At 54.6% G+C, this 15000-nt stretch overlaps 1 protein-coding gene across 1 annotated transcript in view; it reads left to right on the top strand.

Moving 5' to 3' along the window:
- The first annotated feature begins 1400 nt into the window (after positions 1 to 1400).
- The window catches only part of LOC126576402 (G1/S-specific cyclin-D2), a 33238-nt gene continuing 19638 nt past the window's right edge, over positions 1401 to 15000 (top strand). Inside the window, exons 1-3 of the mRNA XM_050237662.1 lie at positions 1401 to 1457; positions 4037 to 4914; positions 6008 to 6223. Coding sequence (XP_050093619.1) covers positions 4513 to 4914; positions 6008 to 6223 — 618 coding nt within the window. The 5' untranslated portion in view covers positions 1401 to 1457; positions 4037 to 4512. The remainder of the gene's footprint in view (positions 1458 to 4036; positions 4915 to 6007; positions 6224 to 15000) is intronic.

Below are 15000 nucleotides of genomic sequence, written 5' to 3'. Positions count from 1 at the left end.
AACAGCGCAACTGTGCCGGGCGCGCGGCTTCACAAGTTGACCGGTGGTGTCCGAGGCCTGGGGTGTGAGAGCCATAAAACGTGATAGAGAGATAAAGCAATTTAAATGGCTCCTCGAAGGCTCCTCTCGACTCGTCGCCGGAAAACGGCGACCTCATCCAAATTCGCCCTTTTATGATCGATTCCACCACACCTAGTGATGGATGGGAGTGAGCAAAAAGGGAATCTGATTTGAATTATGGTGCCTGCCTGCCTGCCTGTCGGACTAATAAGCAAATGGCCTTGGTAGCGTTAGCGCTTTGCCCTTATGAGAAAGGAAGTACGGTTCAAATTTGTAATTTCATATTTCGATAACCGCGGGAGGAACCCTAATAACCACGTGGTGCTGGCTCGTGCAAACAAACCTTCCTGCTTCCGTCACAGAACATCGATCGAGCGCAACAAAAAAAACAAATGCCACGGATCCCACTGGGATGCGTGCGAAGGCTTTACATTCCGCCGTTCCCGAAAAACCTGCCTTCCTTCGGCCTAAGTGGTTCAAAAAACCCTTAAACATCATTTTTTACGTTTTACACCCCTGTCCTCGGGCTCGTCCTCATCTTCATGCTAGCAAATGTTGTGCTAAATGAAACAAGTTGTTCTATGGTTCCTGGTGCCGGCAACGCAACCACCTCCTCCACCTCGTGATGCTCCACTCGCTCGCTGAAACGATCACCGAATTTATGAATGGTCAGGCAAAAAATTAACATATCTTACGATCACGTCCTCCGGCCAGTGCCCCCACTATCCCCTCCCACCTCACCGTATGCCATATTAGAAGGAATAGGCCCCCCCGTTCGTCGTCGTCGCTTGGTGGATCCTTTATTGGCTATCTTCTTCTTCTTTTTCTATATTGCTTTGTTTAGCGAGCTCGCAGAGCGTTGGTTGCTTGTTCAGTAATTGTTCCCCTAATCTGTAATTGGTTTTATTCGAAAGTAAAACACAACAATTATAGTAACTGAAGGAAACGTGCTTAAAAATTCAAATTGAAACCGTAAACATAGATCACTGCGTGCGTGCGAGCGAGCGAGACACCACGAGCTCTCTCCTTCCCCTTCGCACTCCATTACATCGCATCCTCTCTTTCGCGCCCGTTACTTCACGCACGTTTCCCGTTCATCACGCACACACTCGCGCGAATTCACGCCATGCCACCACTACATCGGCGCGTATTGTTGTTGCTGCTATTGGTTTTTGTGTTGTTATTGGGCGCGTTTCGGTGTGTTGGATGGGAATTATTATCGTCTCTCTTCTCGATCACCGGCCATCGCATTCGCTCCTACGGCGGGTACGCAGAACCGGCTGCGCATTCTGGGCAGCTCGATCGTCGGCCAGACCCTCTCGCTCCCTCATTCGCGGTCGAACTTTCAAAGCAGCAACATCTCGCCGGACGACCCCGGACCTCGAGAAGAGCAGCCGGTAAGAAAACACGGGCCGCCGGTGCCGGTGTTCAAGAAAACATCCAAGAAACCTGGGCACAACCGTTTTTGTCGAATTAAGAACACCCCGTGCACCGCCGTACGCTAGAAGAACTAGCGGAAAAGTGTCGCGAAAATAAACCGGAATTACGTCGCCGTCCGTTCGTTCGTGCGTGCGTGCGTGCGTGAAGTGCTTTGCGTCGGTGTCGGTGCGCACACGATTTTCGCCGGCTTTTTGTGCGCCTAGTAACGCCCGGGGGGGGGGGGTGCTGGTGATGATTAAATAATATTTTTTCCCCCGAAAAGACGGACAGACACGTTGGTTCGGTCGTGCGCTCACTTCCTTCTTCCGGTGAGAAGCTAATCTTTCGCGCGTGTGTGTCTGCTGTGTGGTTGTGTGATGCGAACCCAGAAAAAAACCTGTCACCGGATGTGCGCCGCCTTCGCCTCTGTGTGCGACGAAGGGGGGGTGGCGCGGGACTGATAACCAAAATAATAACCGAGAATAATGTGCAGCCACCCGAAGTTCAATGAAGTTGTGTGTCGCGTGTGTTTGTGGTGCCGGTCCCCCGGGGGGCGGGGGGTGGGCCCCCGGCTAGGGTGATAAGTTCGTCGTGGCTCAGAAAGTGCATGTTGCGAAGTGTGTGGCCCAGAGAGATATTGCAGAAGCGGGAGGGCAACGTGGTCACCCAGAACCGTGCGATCGGTTCGCGAAACAGTAGGCCATTGTTGCAGCACGAAATGCGCACACACCACCGAGAGATGACACGCGTTTTGTTGACGTTTGAACCGCTCCCATCATCATTATCATCGTCATCATCAGCATCAGCAGCAGCAGCAGAACAGATGACACCGATCGTGTCCGGATGGGGTGGCGCAGTGGGTGGATTCTGTGCTTGTGGGTGTGTTCCAGTACAGCAGCAGCAGCAGCAGCCTGAAAAGAAGGGGGTGTTGGGGGGTTTTTAAAAAACATTTGACAGTTGGTTGGTTGGCACGGGGGAGGAAAGGGTTTGGGGTTGGAAGATGCGCAAGCCGTGAAAGGCCGTCTCGTTTTCACGCACGGACGGGGTGGCACTCGATGGGGGCATATCACGGTCAACAGGCCGGCCGGCCGGCGAACCGGCTTGCGCAGGCCACTACAAAGTGTCAACCGCGAGCGGTCGCGCACGCACACGCGCGTGCTTGTATAACACGCAGCAGACACGCCAGAGACGTTAGTGGAAGGGAGGGGAAAGGGTTTAAAAATATTCGACAGGAAGGAAGAAGGGGAAGGAGCAGAGCGGAGCGGAGAGAAGAACAAATCCGCAAAGAAAAACAATACCACCGACGACGACGACGATGACGACGCGGCGGATTTGCAAAGAAGGACGAAACCACGTCGTCGTCGCCGCCGTTCGTGTTGTTTCTCTCTCTGTCACTCTTCGCGACCGCCGTTTCGCGTTCTTCACGCCGGGCCAGGCCAGCGCAGCCCGGGACCGGTGTTGGTTCTTTTCGCTCATCGTTTTGCGCTGCGCTTTAATATTTATCGAGTGTGTCGACCTTTTTACCGACCGTTTGTGTGCGTGCGGCACTGCTCAACTGTTCTACCGGCTTGCAGAAAACCCGAGGGGGTGGGAGTGGGTTTTTTTGGATTTTAGAAGGTCTCAGAGGAACGGACTTTCTGCGACTAACTTGCAGGCGCGGCCTGCTGATCTTCCCGAAAAAGCGCTACCAGCGCAGCACACTACGACCGTAAGGCGATAGCGCACACACTTTTGCGTTCGTCGCCTACTTGTCATCGTCGACGTCGTGTGTTGTCGCCAAGTCCGATAAAGAGCAACGGGAGAACGGGAGGCTTCTGACCACCGGCCACCGGCCTCGCTCTGGTGAGGCTCTGTGTTGTCGAAATCGATCGACAACGTAACGGGACTTTTTCGGGACTGCTGCTGCTGCTGCTGCTGTCACTGACCGCGCACACACCAAGTGAGCCAGCCATCCATCCAGGACAGGTATTGCAAGGAGAGAGAGAGATAGGGGAAAGCGAGCGAACTTCTAATCCCCGATCATCTGGAGAGAGAGCCTCCTGGGCCGGTGCAATCCTGTTCTAGACTGCTCTCCTCCCCCCGTGTGTCGCCGTGCATTCCTTCAGACTTTTCGCAAAACCCCCCTCGGCAACCGGCCACAAACACGCGCACGCACACAGACGGTAGAGCGAGTGAGAGCGCACGAGTCAGCACATTCCTCCGGTGGTGGTCGTCGAGAAGTGTGCAAACAAGGATAGCCAGCAGCAGCAGCAGCAGAGAGCAGCTGACGACGACGAGTTTTGGACTTTGAAACGCAAGCAACGGTTCTGGGTGCCCGGGTTGTCCTGTTGTTCTCTTTGGTGGCGCCGCCTAGAACTGTTCCATTTCCATTGTTCTCGCCTCGGTGCCAAGGGCAGCGCTGGCTCCGTCTGCCTGCCAATTAAGTATTGAAAACACTGTTGTTGGAAAGAAGTGGTTCATCGAAGTAACCCGTGCGCTGGCTGGTTGTGCGTTTTTCGGCGAAATACGGTGGCCCCGTCAGCATCGAGAGTATTTCTTACGAAATCGTAATTTTCAGGGCCCCCCTTCTAGACACACCATCATCTCGCCACACACATAGTACACACGAGGACACCGCCACCGGTAGTAGTAGCCGCGAAGAAGACGAAGACGAAGAAAAAGCAGCAGCTGTGAACCGTGTAGAGAGCAGTGTGTGAGAGTGAGTGAGAGTGAGTGAGTGAAACGCAAAAAGTTCGCGGAAGAGACTTGGCAGCCACACATACCGCAACCAAGAAGCGAACGACAACGAAGAAACAGAAGCAGAAGAAGAAGAAGAATACAACGACGAAGACGACGGCTGATTCGAGCCGCGGGTGAAGAAGAGAGGGGAGGAAATCGCGAACTTTTTTTGGTGATTTCTTGGCGTGCGCGCTCCCTTTTGTGGTTCAAATTCGTTGTGGCCGCCGTCTCGGCACGCACGCAGCTGAACCACCGGCAGCAGCCGCCAATTCGAGAAGAGGACAACGCGACAGTGAAACAGAGAGACAGGATAGGATGGCTCCGCAAGCTATGACCGCGACGGCAACCGGACCCTCGTCCGCCGGGCTACCACCTCCGGTGACAACACCGGTGACCGGTGTAACGGCGGCCACGGTGACCGCCGCAGCATCAGCAGCAGCAGGAACGATGATGTCGTCCTCCTCCGGGACCACCGCCACTGCCACCCTAGCCGCCAACCTGCCCGGTATCAATCAGCTGGCCTGCGAGGAGATCATCTACGAGGAGCTGGACAATCGGTTCGCCGAACCGGACCACCACATGATCAACGACGAGCGCATCATCCAGAATCTGATCCGATTGGAGCGGCTCACGATACCGCACTGCAACTACTTCCTGCAGGTCCAGCAGGACATCAAACCGAACATGCGCAAGATCGTCACCACGTGGATGCTAGAGGTACGCACGGATCGGATCGCGAAGCCTTCCGGTGTCGCAGAACACGATGGGCCTCACTTCTTCCTATTCTTCCCTCTTTTTTTTTTGCACTATCGTCATCTAAACCACCCTCCCTGGCGTTTTCTTTAACCGGGCGTGCACCAACACACCCGCGAGAGAGGCCGCGCGCGTACACGCAACGCGCGGTCGTCGTATTGGTGGTTTTCGCTGAGTGCTAAGACCCAAAAGGGAGGGAGTAGAAGGGGGGCACGTCGATGAAGGGGTTTTGTCTCTTTAAAATTTAAAAACCCCATTCCGTGGCCACTGCGCAATTTAACAAGGGGGGCCCTGGCGGCCAGTAGATACTATTCATCCCCCGCGTCCGGCATCTTCTCCTGTTGGTCATCTTTTTGCGCACCCCCTTGCATCCCTTTCCCAGCCCCTCGATGACCTCCTCTTGACACTCCAGTGAGCACAGGAGGAGTTTGCTAAAGGGACAAGCGGCAGAGCGCAGAATGGTTTATTTATTAGCAATCCACGCACCCCCTTTCCACCATACTAAGCACTAAACGCACTCCTCTTCGCTGGATCGCTTCGTGTTTTTTTTGGGAAGGAACAGCGCACCGGTACCTGGCAGCAGCTGGGAAGGAGGAGAAGGTTGTTTTTTTAAAGAGCTCCATCCAAGGAGGGAGCATTGACCACCCAAAAAAAAACCCAACCATCATGAGCAGAGCGCCATCACCATCATTTTCTTCTTCTTGTTACTATCCCCCCCCCCCCTCCCCTGTTGTCTTCGTTGTCGTCGTTTGTTGCGTACGATCGCTACGCGCGATCACCACGACCACAGAGTGGATTCGTGTCCGCGAATTTTTTCGACAATCGTGCCCTCGCCCTCCTTCCTCCCCGTCCTTCTTCCAGTGGCATCTAATAACCTTGCAAATTCTGTTTTCTCTCTCTCTTTTACGCCTTTCCGTTGCTGTGGATCGTCGTTACCGTCACCTACCATCATCACCGCGGCTGCCTTGTTGTTGATGGGCGATCATCATCATCCACCACCACCGGTATGTGTCTTCTGGGGGGGGACCCCTTTAAATCGCACACGCGCGTTCGGCAGGTTTGCGATGAGCAAAAGTGCGAAGAGCAGACGTTTCCGCTGGCCGTGAATTTCTTCGATCGGTTCCTGTGCGCCCTGCGGATCGATCGCTACCACCTGCAGCTGCTCGGTTGCTGTGCCCTGCTGCTGGCCTCCAAGATTCGCCAGTGTCAACCCTTGACGGTGGACGTACTGAGCGCCTATACCGACCATGCGGTTTCGCCCGACCAGATAAGGGTAAGTACACACCGCACACGGCGCGCTCTCTCTCTCTCTCTTTTTAGTAGTAGTCACTCCGCGAGGTGTTACTCTCTTTTCTGGCGCACGCAATCATTGTTGTATCTGTGTGACACGACGTGCGCGCACACCACTGATTGTAGTTATATATATAACACCCTTTCGGTGGCACATACATAGCGCAGGCCTCGTCTCTCGCTCTCTAGAATCATTCCAGCCACTCATTCTCTCGAACTCATCATCAACAATCATCAGCATCGTGATCGCCACCGCGCGATCACATCGCATGCAGATGATGGAAGAGATGAGTTAATGGTTTTCTTTTTCGTTTTCTGCGTTCGCCAATCTTCAATCTCCCCCTACTGTCCCCCACCACAAGATTTCCCTTCTTTCATCGATCGACGGCAAAGCAACCCTTCTAGTATCCCGTGTGCGTAATGATCGCGATCTTCGCGGAGAGGAAATCCGCGAAAAAATTGCCAAAAAATAGCGAGAAATTAGAACCACCAGCAGCGCACCGGGCACACCACATCGCTCCTCACATACATCCACGGTGTGTGCCGGTGGTGCGAAGATCGCGAGATCACCACCCCATTAACCTTCGGTTACTGAACTGCCACCGGTCGGTCGGGGGGGTGGGTTGCATTTTTTTTTTTGCTCTACCACCCCTGTGCTGCCGTTTCCTTCCTGCCGGTTACCCCCTGCTCCTTCTCCTCTAGTCGCACGCTTCCACACAATGATGATCGTGATCTTGTGTTTCTAGCTGCTAGCGAGTGTATTTGTGGAGCAGCAAAGCGATCGCTGGCTGGCTGGATTGGATGATGATTCGGTACGGTCCTCTTTGCACTGTTGCTGCTGCTGGTGAGCTTAGAAGTGTGTTTATAAATCATTGTCTGGCCATTTTCGATCAGTCATTTCGCAAATCGCGATCGGCGCAAAAAATAATGATCCCCACGACCTCCAGCAGCCAGCAGTAGCACCATCAATGGGAGGGTGGGGAGATCGGAGGCGGGTGTCTGGTTCCGGCTTTAAGATTATCGCGTTTTTTTTTCGTTGTTGTGCGTGAGAAGACCCAGAAGAACCGGACACAACACCAGCACCTCCAGAGGAGCCATGTGCTGCCACGTTGGTTAAAAGCCACACAGCGCACTCCAACAACAACAAGCAAGAGATCATCGTGTGGCGATCGTGTTGCGTAGGTTCACACATGCCCGGCCTGGCACGCAATTCTTGTGGATTTGATCCTCTGAGGGTCCATGACCAGAGCGCGTGGATCACGCGAAATGTGTCTTAGATCAACCGCGCATTCGAATCCACCCCTTTTTTAAAAAAGCATCCCAGAACTCGCGCGCCACTTCACTTAGCATACGTTCTTCGCGTTCGCGTGTCCCTGGCGCCCAGTTCCATAGCAATAATCGAAGGAACCAAGAACGCGAACGCGCGCCACGGATCGATAACAACGCAGAGCACCGTATTTACTGCTGCTTTCAGGAATATCCAAATAACACTTTTACTGTACGGTTTCTTCTCCGGTCTCTGGGCTTTAACTACATAAACAATAAATAATAAACACACAGTTTTGCGCTGGAGCAACTGGCCACACTGAAAAAGGCCACAAGGAGAGGTGGAGGCAACGCGCGAAGCGGAAACTCATTCGATCGAAAAGTACACTCGTGTGGGGGGGGGGGGGGGAGAAAAGATATCCCCCCGCACATCAGCCGAACGAACCGTGAAGGAGAGCGGAGGCCCATAATCCACCCCCCTTTGGGGGGAAAAAAAGAGGGTCAAGCCATCACCACCCCATAGAGTGACCACACGCGAGAGGTGATATGGATACACATCACCACCCTGCTGCACGCACGCACGCACGCAAGCGCCACCCCTGGTACGGAGAGGAGGAGAAAAGATGGTCAACATTATCGGGGGGGGGGGGGGGGGGGGGGGGGCGCATCGTCGTCACCTTGAATGCAAAAAATGAGCCAGAAAGGGGGTGGTAGCCCATAGGAAAGAGGAAGAGGAGAGATGTAATAAGGGTCCGGCTGACCAAATAGTTGGACCTCCCGTGTCCGGCACCTTCTCTCTGCGCACACACAGAGTGCTGCTGGAGAAGCATAAAACGTTCTTTTCTGCAGACTCGTTGTCCGATCGATGAAGAAGAGAAGCAGTGGAAAAAGGAGTGTTTGGGGACTGCTATTTAAAGGGGGGGGGCCCATTCGTCTCCATATCACCCACTCGGCCATTGGAGACAGACTAGAAGAGGAAACTCCAGCAGAGTGAGCCAGAGAGGAAGCGCCATTTAAATGCCCAACGATGATGAGAAAAGGAAGGAAGGACCGGAAAAAACGATGATCACCAGGAAAAGGAAGGAAGGATGAAGAAGGAACATTAATGCCGTTCAACTCGCGCCATTGGTGTGCATTTAAAGCCCACAGCACACACGCATCGATGGATGGATGGTCCGTACAGCACTCTGCCAACTCCTGGGGGGGTGTGAGAGGGCGATGATGATGATGATGGTCGAACCTCCCTCCCACCAGAACTACCGTGAAAGGTGTGTACCGTCGAGGCAAAGAAGAACTTCTCGACACCAAAAAAAAAAAAACCACTACCGCCCTCATGCGATCTTCTACTGCTGCTGCTTCTGCCAGCCACAACATCAGAACCGAACGGTGGTGGTGGCCAGCCAACGGCCCTCATTGACGCAAGCGTGCGCATAAAATTTGCAAAACGATCGCGCATCCCATTCGCACAAATGAGCTGCTGGTAGTGGTGCCAGCTAGCCAGCCGGGCCAACCAAGCCTGGCGTTGTTCTCTTCCGGCGCAAGGGATGAGGATGATGTTATTGCGCCGTCGCCACGCCGTGCTGTGCCATCAGTTTTCGGATTTTTGCCTTCAAACCGCGCCGTGGCGAAAAGTAGAAGCGCGGCGGGCCACCGACCCCCGGTGGCAGCAGCAGCATCACAACATTTCCCACGCTTCCCACGTTTCTGTGGCGAAAGAACAAGCGAACGCGATCGGTGGCGGCTACTGTGTACTGCTGGTGGCAGAGTCGAGAAGTGAGCGACGAGCGTACGTTGGTGCCAAATTAGGATGGACAGAATGCAGAACACAGAACACTGGTGCTGTTTGCCTAAAATGGTCTTAATTAAACAAATCCTGCCCGCAACAGAATGGCACACACGGGGACGGCGTCTCACTGGCGTCCAGTTTTTGGCACCGTCCGCTCGTCGCCATTGTCTGCTTTCGCCAAAAACGGTCACCGAGAGGTGTGTGACCCCCCCCCCGGGGGCGAGAAGACGAGCGAGATCACGCGCCCACCATCATCGTTCGCGGTGCTGCTGCTGCTGCTGCTGCTGCTCCGGATGTTGTTTGTGAGGCCACGCTAATCCATCATCCCGTGCATCCCGATATTTCAGAGGGAGAGGCGTAGGAGAGAGCGAGAAAGGAAGGATTGCAGTATCCTGAAGTTAGGGGGAGCGGGGAAACCCACACAAACCGTTCCGTTCCGCGAGTGGCCGTCAGTCGTCCTTCGCCGAGCATCAAACCCCCCGTTGTCGTCGTCAGGGCCGTTTGCTGGCCTGACCGCGCCTCCCGTAATACGATATCAATCAAAACCAATTAAGCGCAAAATTCTCTTCGACTGTTGTGTGGCACGGAGGCCACCAGCGCCCTCAGATAGGAGGACATCTCGCCCACAACAATCATCGTCGTCATGCCTGTGGTGCATCTCTCACTCGCAAAAGAAGACAAGGAGGAGACCCCCAGGTCCCCAGGAAAAAGTTGTGAATCACAATCAGCCAGCAACAGAGCAGGAAAATGAGAGGAGGAGAGCAGGAAGATGGACGGCGCGACAACCGTGCAGCGCGCGCGCGCACGAGAAAGGGGGTGACATTATTTGGATATTTTGGAACTATGAAAGGAGACCGCGCGACCGGATACACTGCCGCCACCCCACGTCCCAATCCTCTGCGTATTATCCATCTTCATCAGGATCGACTGTCGTCGTCGTCGCGGAGAAGTCTTTGCGTGCTTTGCGCTGCTGGCGGGGTCGATCCACTTGCTGATCGTTTGCTCCAACGAGCGAGTGAGCGCGTGAGGAAGGTGGCAGGATCTCTCTTGCTCCTCCTCGCTCCTCAGCTTCAGAGTTATTGTATGGTGCGCGGGAGATGTATGTTTGTGGCAAAAAATGATTTACATTTATTATGTGGCGTGTCGAATAGGGCGAGAGAGGAGGGGGGGGGAGGGGGGGCGGGCATGGTAAGGACGGCAGCAGCAGCATTGGCATCGAGCGAGCACACAATAGCACAGCGATCACACAGGCAAGCACCACGGACGGGGGAAGCAGCCACCCAAGAGCCGCCCAAGCCCCCACCAAACGAGGAGAGAGACAACCGAGAGATGATCGTGTTTGGTGTGCGTGCGTATGTGATCGCCGCCGCGGTCTCGCTATGCGCTTTTCTCAATGGAGAGCGAGATGGAGACAGAGAGAGAGAGAGAGAGAGAGAAAGAGAGAGACCCCGAAGAGAAAAGGAGCAGGAAGCGTAAAATCTGGCGCGCCTTCTTCAACAGGCGGCCACCACCGTCGTCGTCGTCGTCGTCGTCGTGGTCGCGATTCCCGCGCGTCGCTGTTTTGCGCGCGCGATCGTTTCGCTTGGGTTTTTTGGCGCGCCTTGCTGCTGCTGCTGCTGCTGCTGATGGTGCTAGTGGTGGTGGTGTGGGGCTGGAAAAGGGGTTGGTGGACCCCCATCAAGTCCCATCCGCTTCCAAAAGCGCCAAAAATAAACCTCTCTCTCTCTCTGGACCTCTGAGACCGCCCCGACGCACACCTACTAATTGGGCATTTTGTGGAGATTTGGAGAATCAGCAGCCAGCTTCCTCCTTCGCCTGCTCCTTCCCTCATCTGCTTCGAGACAACAACACGCGATGGTGTTTAGTGTATATCGTCTTTCATGTTACGGCGTTCCACCGGATGTTGTGCTCTCGCGCGAGTCTGACCGCGAACGAGCGAATGGAAGAAGGCACACGGCAGTAGCAGCAGCAGCAGCCGCCGCTTCCCTGATGAAACCTGATTCTTCTAATGCTTCGCTAGACGGGCGGCAGCGGCGGCGTAGTTTGCTCCTCGCGCACGATCGTGAAGGAACGAGAGAGGTCCCCCATTATCAAGAGGCCTCCCCCCAACAACAACACAACGCCAAATGTGAACATCATTCTGGACGAGCCAGAGAGTCCTTAGGAGAGGACGTCGTTTGAAGCAGCACCAGCACCGAAGCGCGCGCTAATCTCGATCTCTCAACGAAATTGCTGCCAACGACGACAGCGCCAGCCCTCGATCCTCTCAACATCACGATCATCAGGAAGGTGTAGTGCTAGCAGGAGGCGAAGGAGGACGAGGAGGATCGATCCATGATTTCGGTGGATGGCAATGGAAAAAAAGGGCGGCAGTTAAAACGCGCGAGCGCGCGCGCTCGAATTTCGGGATTTTGAGGCCGGATCCCTCTGGAATCTTCCTGCGTGGTGGAGACGACCCGATCTCCTCACCGATCGTCGATCGATCCGGTTTTGCAAGGTTCCCCGACACTCGGACCATTTCGTCTCGTTTTAGCCGGTCCAAGGAGCATCAGGAATGAAAGACCAGCCCCGCTCTAACGTGCAACTTGAACGCTTCGTCCTGGTATGTAGTAGAGACGACCTGCCTGCTCTCGATCACCACGAATGCGCGCGCCCGAATGTCTTCGTCTTCCTGGCGTGGTGTGGCGTGTTCTGCGGTCACACAAAAGGAGAGAGCAAAAAGGAAGGACCACCGGAGCATAGTTTTTGCATCGATCGACGATCGCAGCACCACCACCACCACCACCAACACGGACAAACGATTCTGCGCAACCTCGATCTTACCCCTTTCCTTTGGCTCTTGGCCCCTGGATCGCTCGCGAGAGACCGCATAACCACCGGAGTGCGCGCGAGCACGGTAACGAAAGTGCAGCAGCAACGCCAGCGACCACGACCCGCGCCCCTGGGATTCCAACGTGATATGGCGGCCCTCGTTGGTGGCACAAAAGGGCGCGCCAAAAGAGAGGAGAGCCCGGTAATGCGCCCGGTGGTACCCCCGGGGTTGACACCATGGTGGTAGACATGGCATACCATGGCATCACGATCGCCAACACCAGTGCCAGGAAGAAGACCCGGTCAAAAAGCGCGCGCGGGCGCACACGATCCCGGAGTCTCAAAAGAATTAGAGGACCGGGCCGGGCAGCCAGCAACAGATGAGAGAGCAAAACAGTCGGATTCCTTGGCCTCCGCTTCGCTTCTCCGATTGTCTGTTCTGTTTGTGCACATTTTGTCCACGGTGTGTGGAGCCGCCCGGTTCGGTATGTGTGCGTGGCAGGTCCCAGGAGGACAACATATGCGCGATCGCGCCACAAACGAGCAAAAACACATAATCGGAAACAAGCGGCGGCGGCGGCCGCAGGCGGGGTCCACACGGTGGAAAGAGAAAAGTCTGCGCCCGATCGGTTGTCGTCGTCGTCGTCCACGCAGAACCCGATCCCGTTCGTCTGGTGGCATGTAACGGAGAGAGGGATAGAGATGGAGAGGAGGACGCAAGCCGGGTGCAAACGAGACCGCGGTCACGAGAAATTCCTTTCGTCTGTTTCCCAGAAATAAGCGCAAAGGAAGGAGAACCCACCAACCGGGGAGAAAGACCATAAAACAACGCCTGGAACTCCAGAATGAATTGTCCGGTTTGGTGTGAGCGAGAGAGGACCGTGAAGAGGACATCCCAAAGTACACTGAATCCCAGCCAGCCAGCCAGTCAGCCAGTCAGCCGGTGGTAGACCATGCCCATACCAACTCCAAAGGGAGGTGGACGAAGGTGGGTGGTGCGCATCATCTTTCGCGAGGCCACTTGGTGTCTGTCTGTGTCGTTTGAGCGCGAGCGCGCCCATTCCGTGTATCACGGCCCCAGCGGTACGGTGTCCTAACCGTTTCCTTCGAGCCCCATTCCAGTGTGCTCCTTTGGAAGAAGAGGACATGATGATGGTGCACCACCAGCACCACCACCACCACCACCAGTCTTTGTACCTTCTTTCATGTCCTCTGCCTCAGGAGCAGCGAAGATCCTGAAAAATGGGTTTACAACATTTTCACACGTTATTCTCCTCGATCATCTCGATGTTGGCGATGGTTGGTGTTTGCCTCTGTGTGCGCGGTGCGTCTGTTGGTGGCTCGAGCTCTTCATGGGATTCTGCCGGTCGTCGTCGTCGTCGTCTTCCTTTTGGGCGTTTTGCGTTTGTTTTATCTTTTCCCGTTTGTTATTTGCCTTCACACGGACCCGGCCCCGCTCGCTCTCTGTCTTCTGAATCTCTCTCTCTCCCTCTCCCTTTCGCTCTATGTTGGTCTTCGGTCCGGTTTTGGCCTTTAAAAAGAAGTAAAATATGTGTTTTCTTGATGTTTTATGCTTTCGTTTTTGCGTGCTCCTCCCTTCCCGCCTCACGTACTTTACTCGCTTTTTGTGGCCACCGAGGCGAGAAAGAGAGAGAGATCGTGCAGCAACCAGATGAGCCACAGAGAAAGAGAGACACAAACAAGAAGGATAACAGCACAGCAAGAGAAGATGGCTGGCTGGGTGTCTGTTGCTGCTGCTGCTGATCTTATATGCGCTGGCTCTTACCTCCTTCTAGCTTTTCGGGGTTCTTCTGCTGCGTGGTGTGTCTCCTCTACCACCACCACCAGCAGCACCTTCTGATCGTTGTCTTTGTCATTTTTCGGTGGCCGGTTCTGCACTGGACTTTGGGTTAGATGTGTCTGTGTGTTGCGTACTTCTTCTTCTACTATTGATCGCCTTCTTCAAAGTGTTGTTCTTGTGATCCTCTCTCTCTCACTCGCTCACTCGAACTGCGTTGTCGTGATCCTCGCCCTGTGTTTTGCTATCTTTCGGTGGTATTCCAGCGAAAAGAAAAGGAGCTGCAGATCGCGATGCTGCCTGCCTGCCTGCCTGCCTGCCTGCCTGCCTGCCTCAGCCTTCTCTTTGGGCCGCTATGGTCCGAAACGGGGTTCTTCGCTCTTTAAATGGACCTGCTGCTGTTGCTGCTGGTCGGTGCGATGGGATTTTTTCGGGTTTGTCTCGGGTACCACCAAAAGGCAGGCAGAAGAAGTCCTCTTCTGCTGCTGCTGCTCGTCCTTCTCCTATCTTTGGAACTCCTTCGCCTGCTCCTCGTTCGGTCCATTTAATCATGTTTAAGGGCCAAGGGCCGTGCGCGAAAAAGGGTAAACGGAGAAGAAGAGGACGGTGAGAAGGAGGAGAACAGAGATTCACAAAATATTCCGACCAAAGATGCGATTGCGAAAGCGCCTCAAGAGGTCCACCACCACCACCACTAGCAGCAGCGCCGCCCTGCCAAGCCATATATTCCGCGCAGCCCAACACCGAATGGAGAAGAACATGAATGAATAAGAAAAGCAGCACATCTCTTCAAGCCGCGGCGGGGATCGCTCTTCGCGATCGTCGTCGTCGTCGACGCCGTCACGGTGGTTTGAAATTGAAGATTCTTGGGGGGTTAAAGAGAGGGAGCAGAGGAGCCGCCGTTCGTTCTCTTGAGCGCCACAAAGTGTGTGATGTTGACAGCGGGGAGGTGACAGTGGAGGAACAGGAGAAGGACGAGGATCACAGCAAGGGTGGAGGTTCTCTCGCCGGTCGCACACTTTGAATGAAACCGCGAAACGCGACGATCATGTGGTGATGGAGGACACAGAGGAGATGTTGAGGAGGAAGGTGGTGAACG

Source organism: Anopheles aquasalis, chromosome 3 (genome assembly GCF_943734665.1).
Source record: "Anopheles aquasalis chromosome 3, idAnoAquaMG_Q_19, whole genome shotgun sequence".
Classification (NCBI taxonomy): Eukaryota; Metazoa; Arthropoda; class Insecta; order Diptera; family Culicidae; genus Anopheles; species Anopheles aquasalis.
Note: the sequence above shows the minus strand (reverse complement) of the source record. Positions and strands in the feature narration are given on the sequence as shown.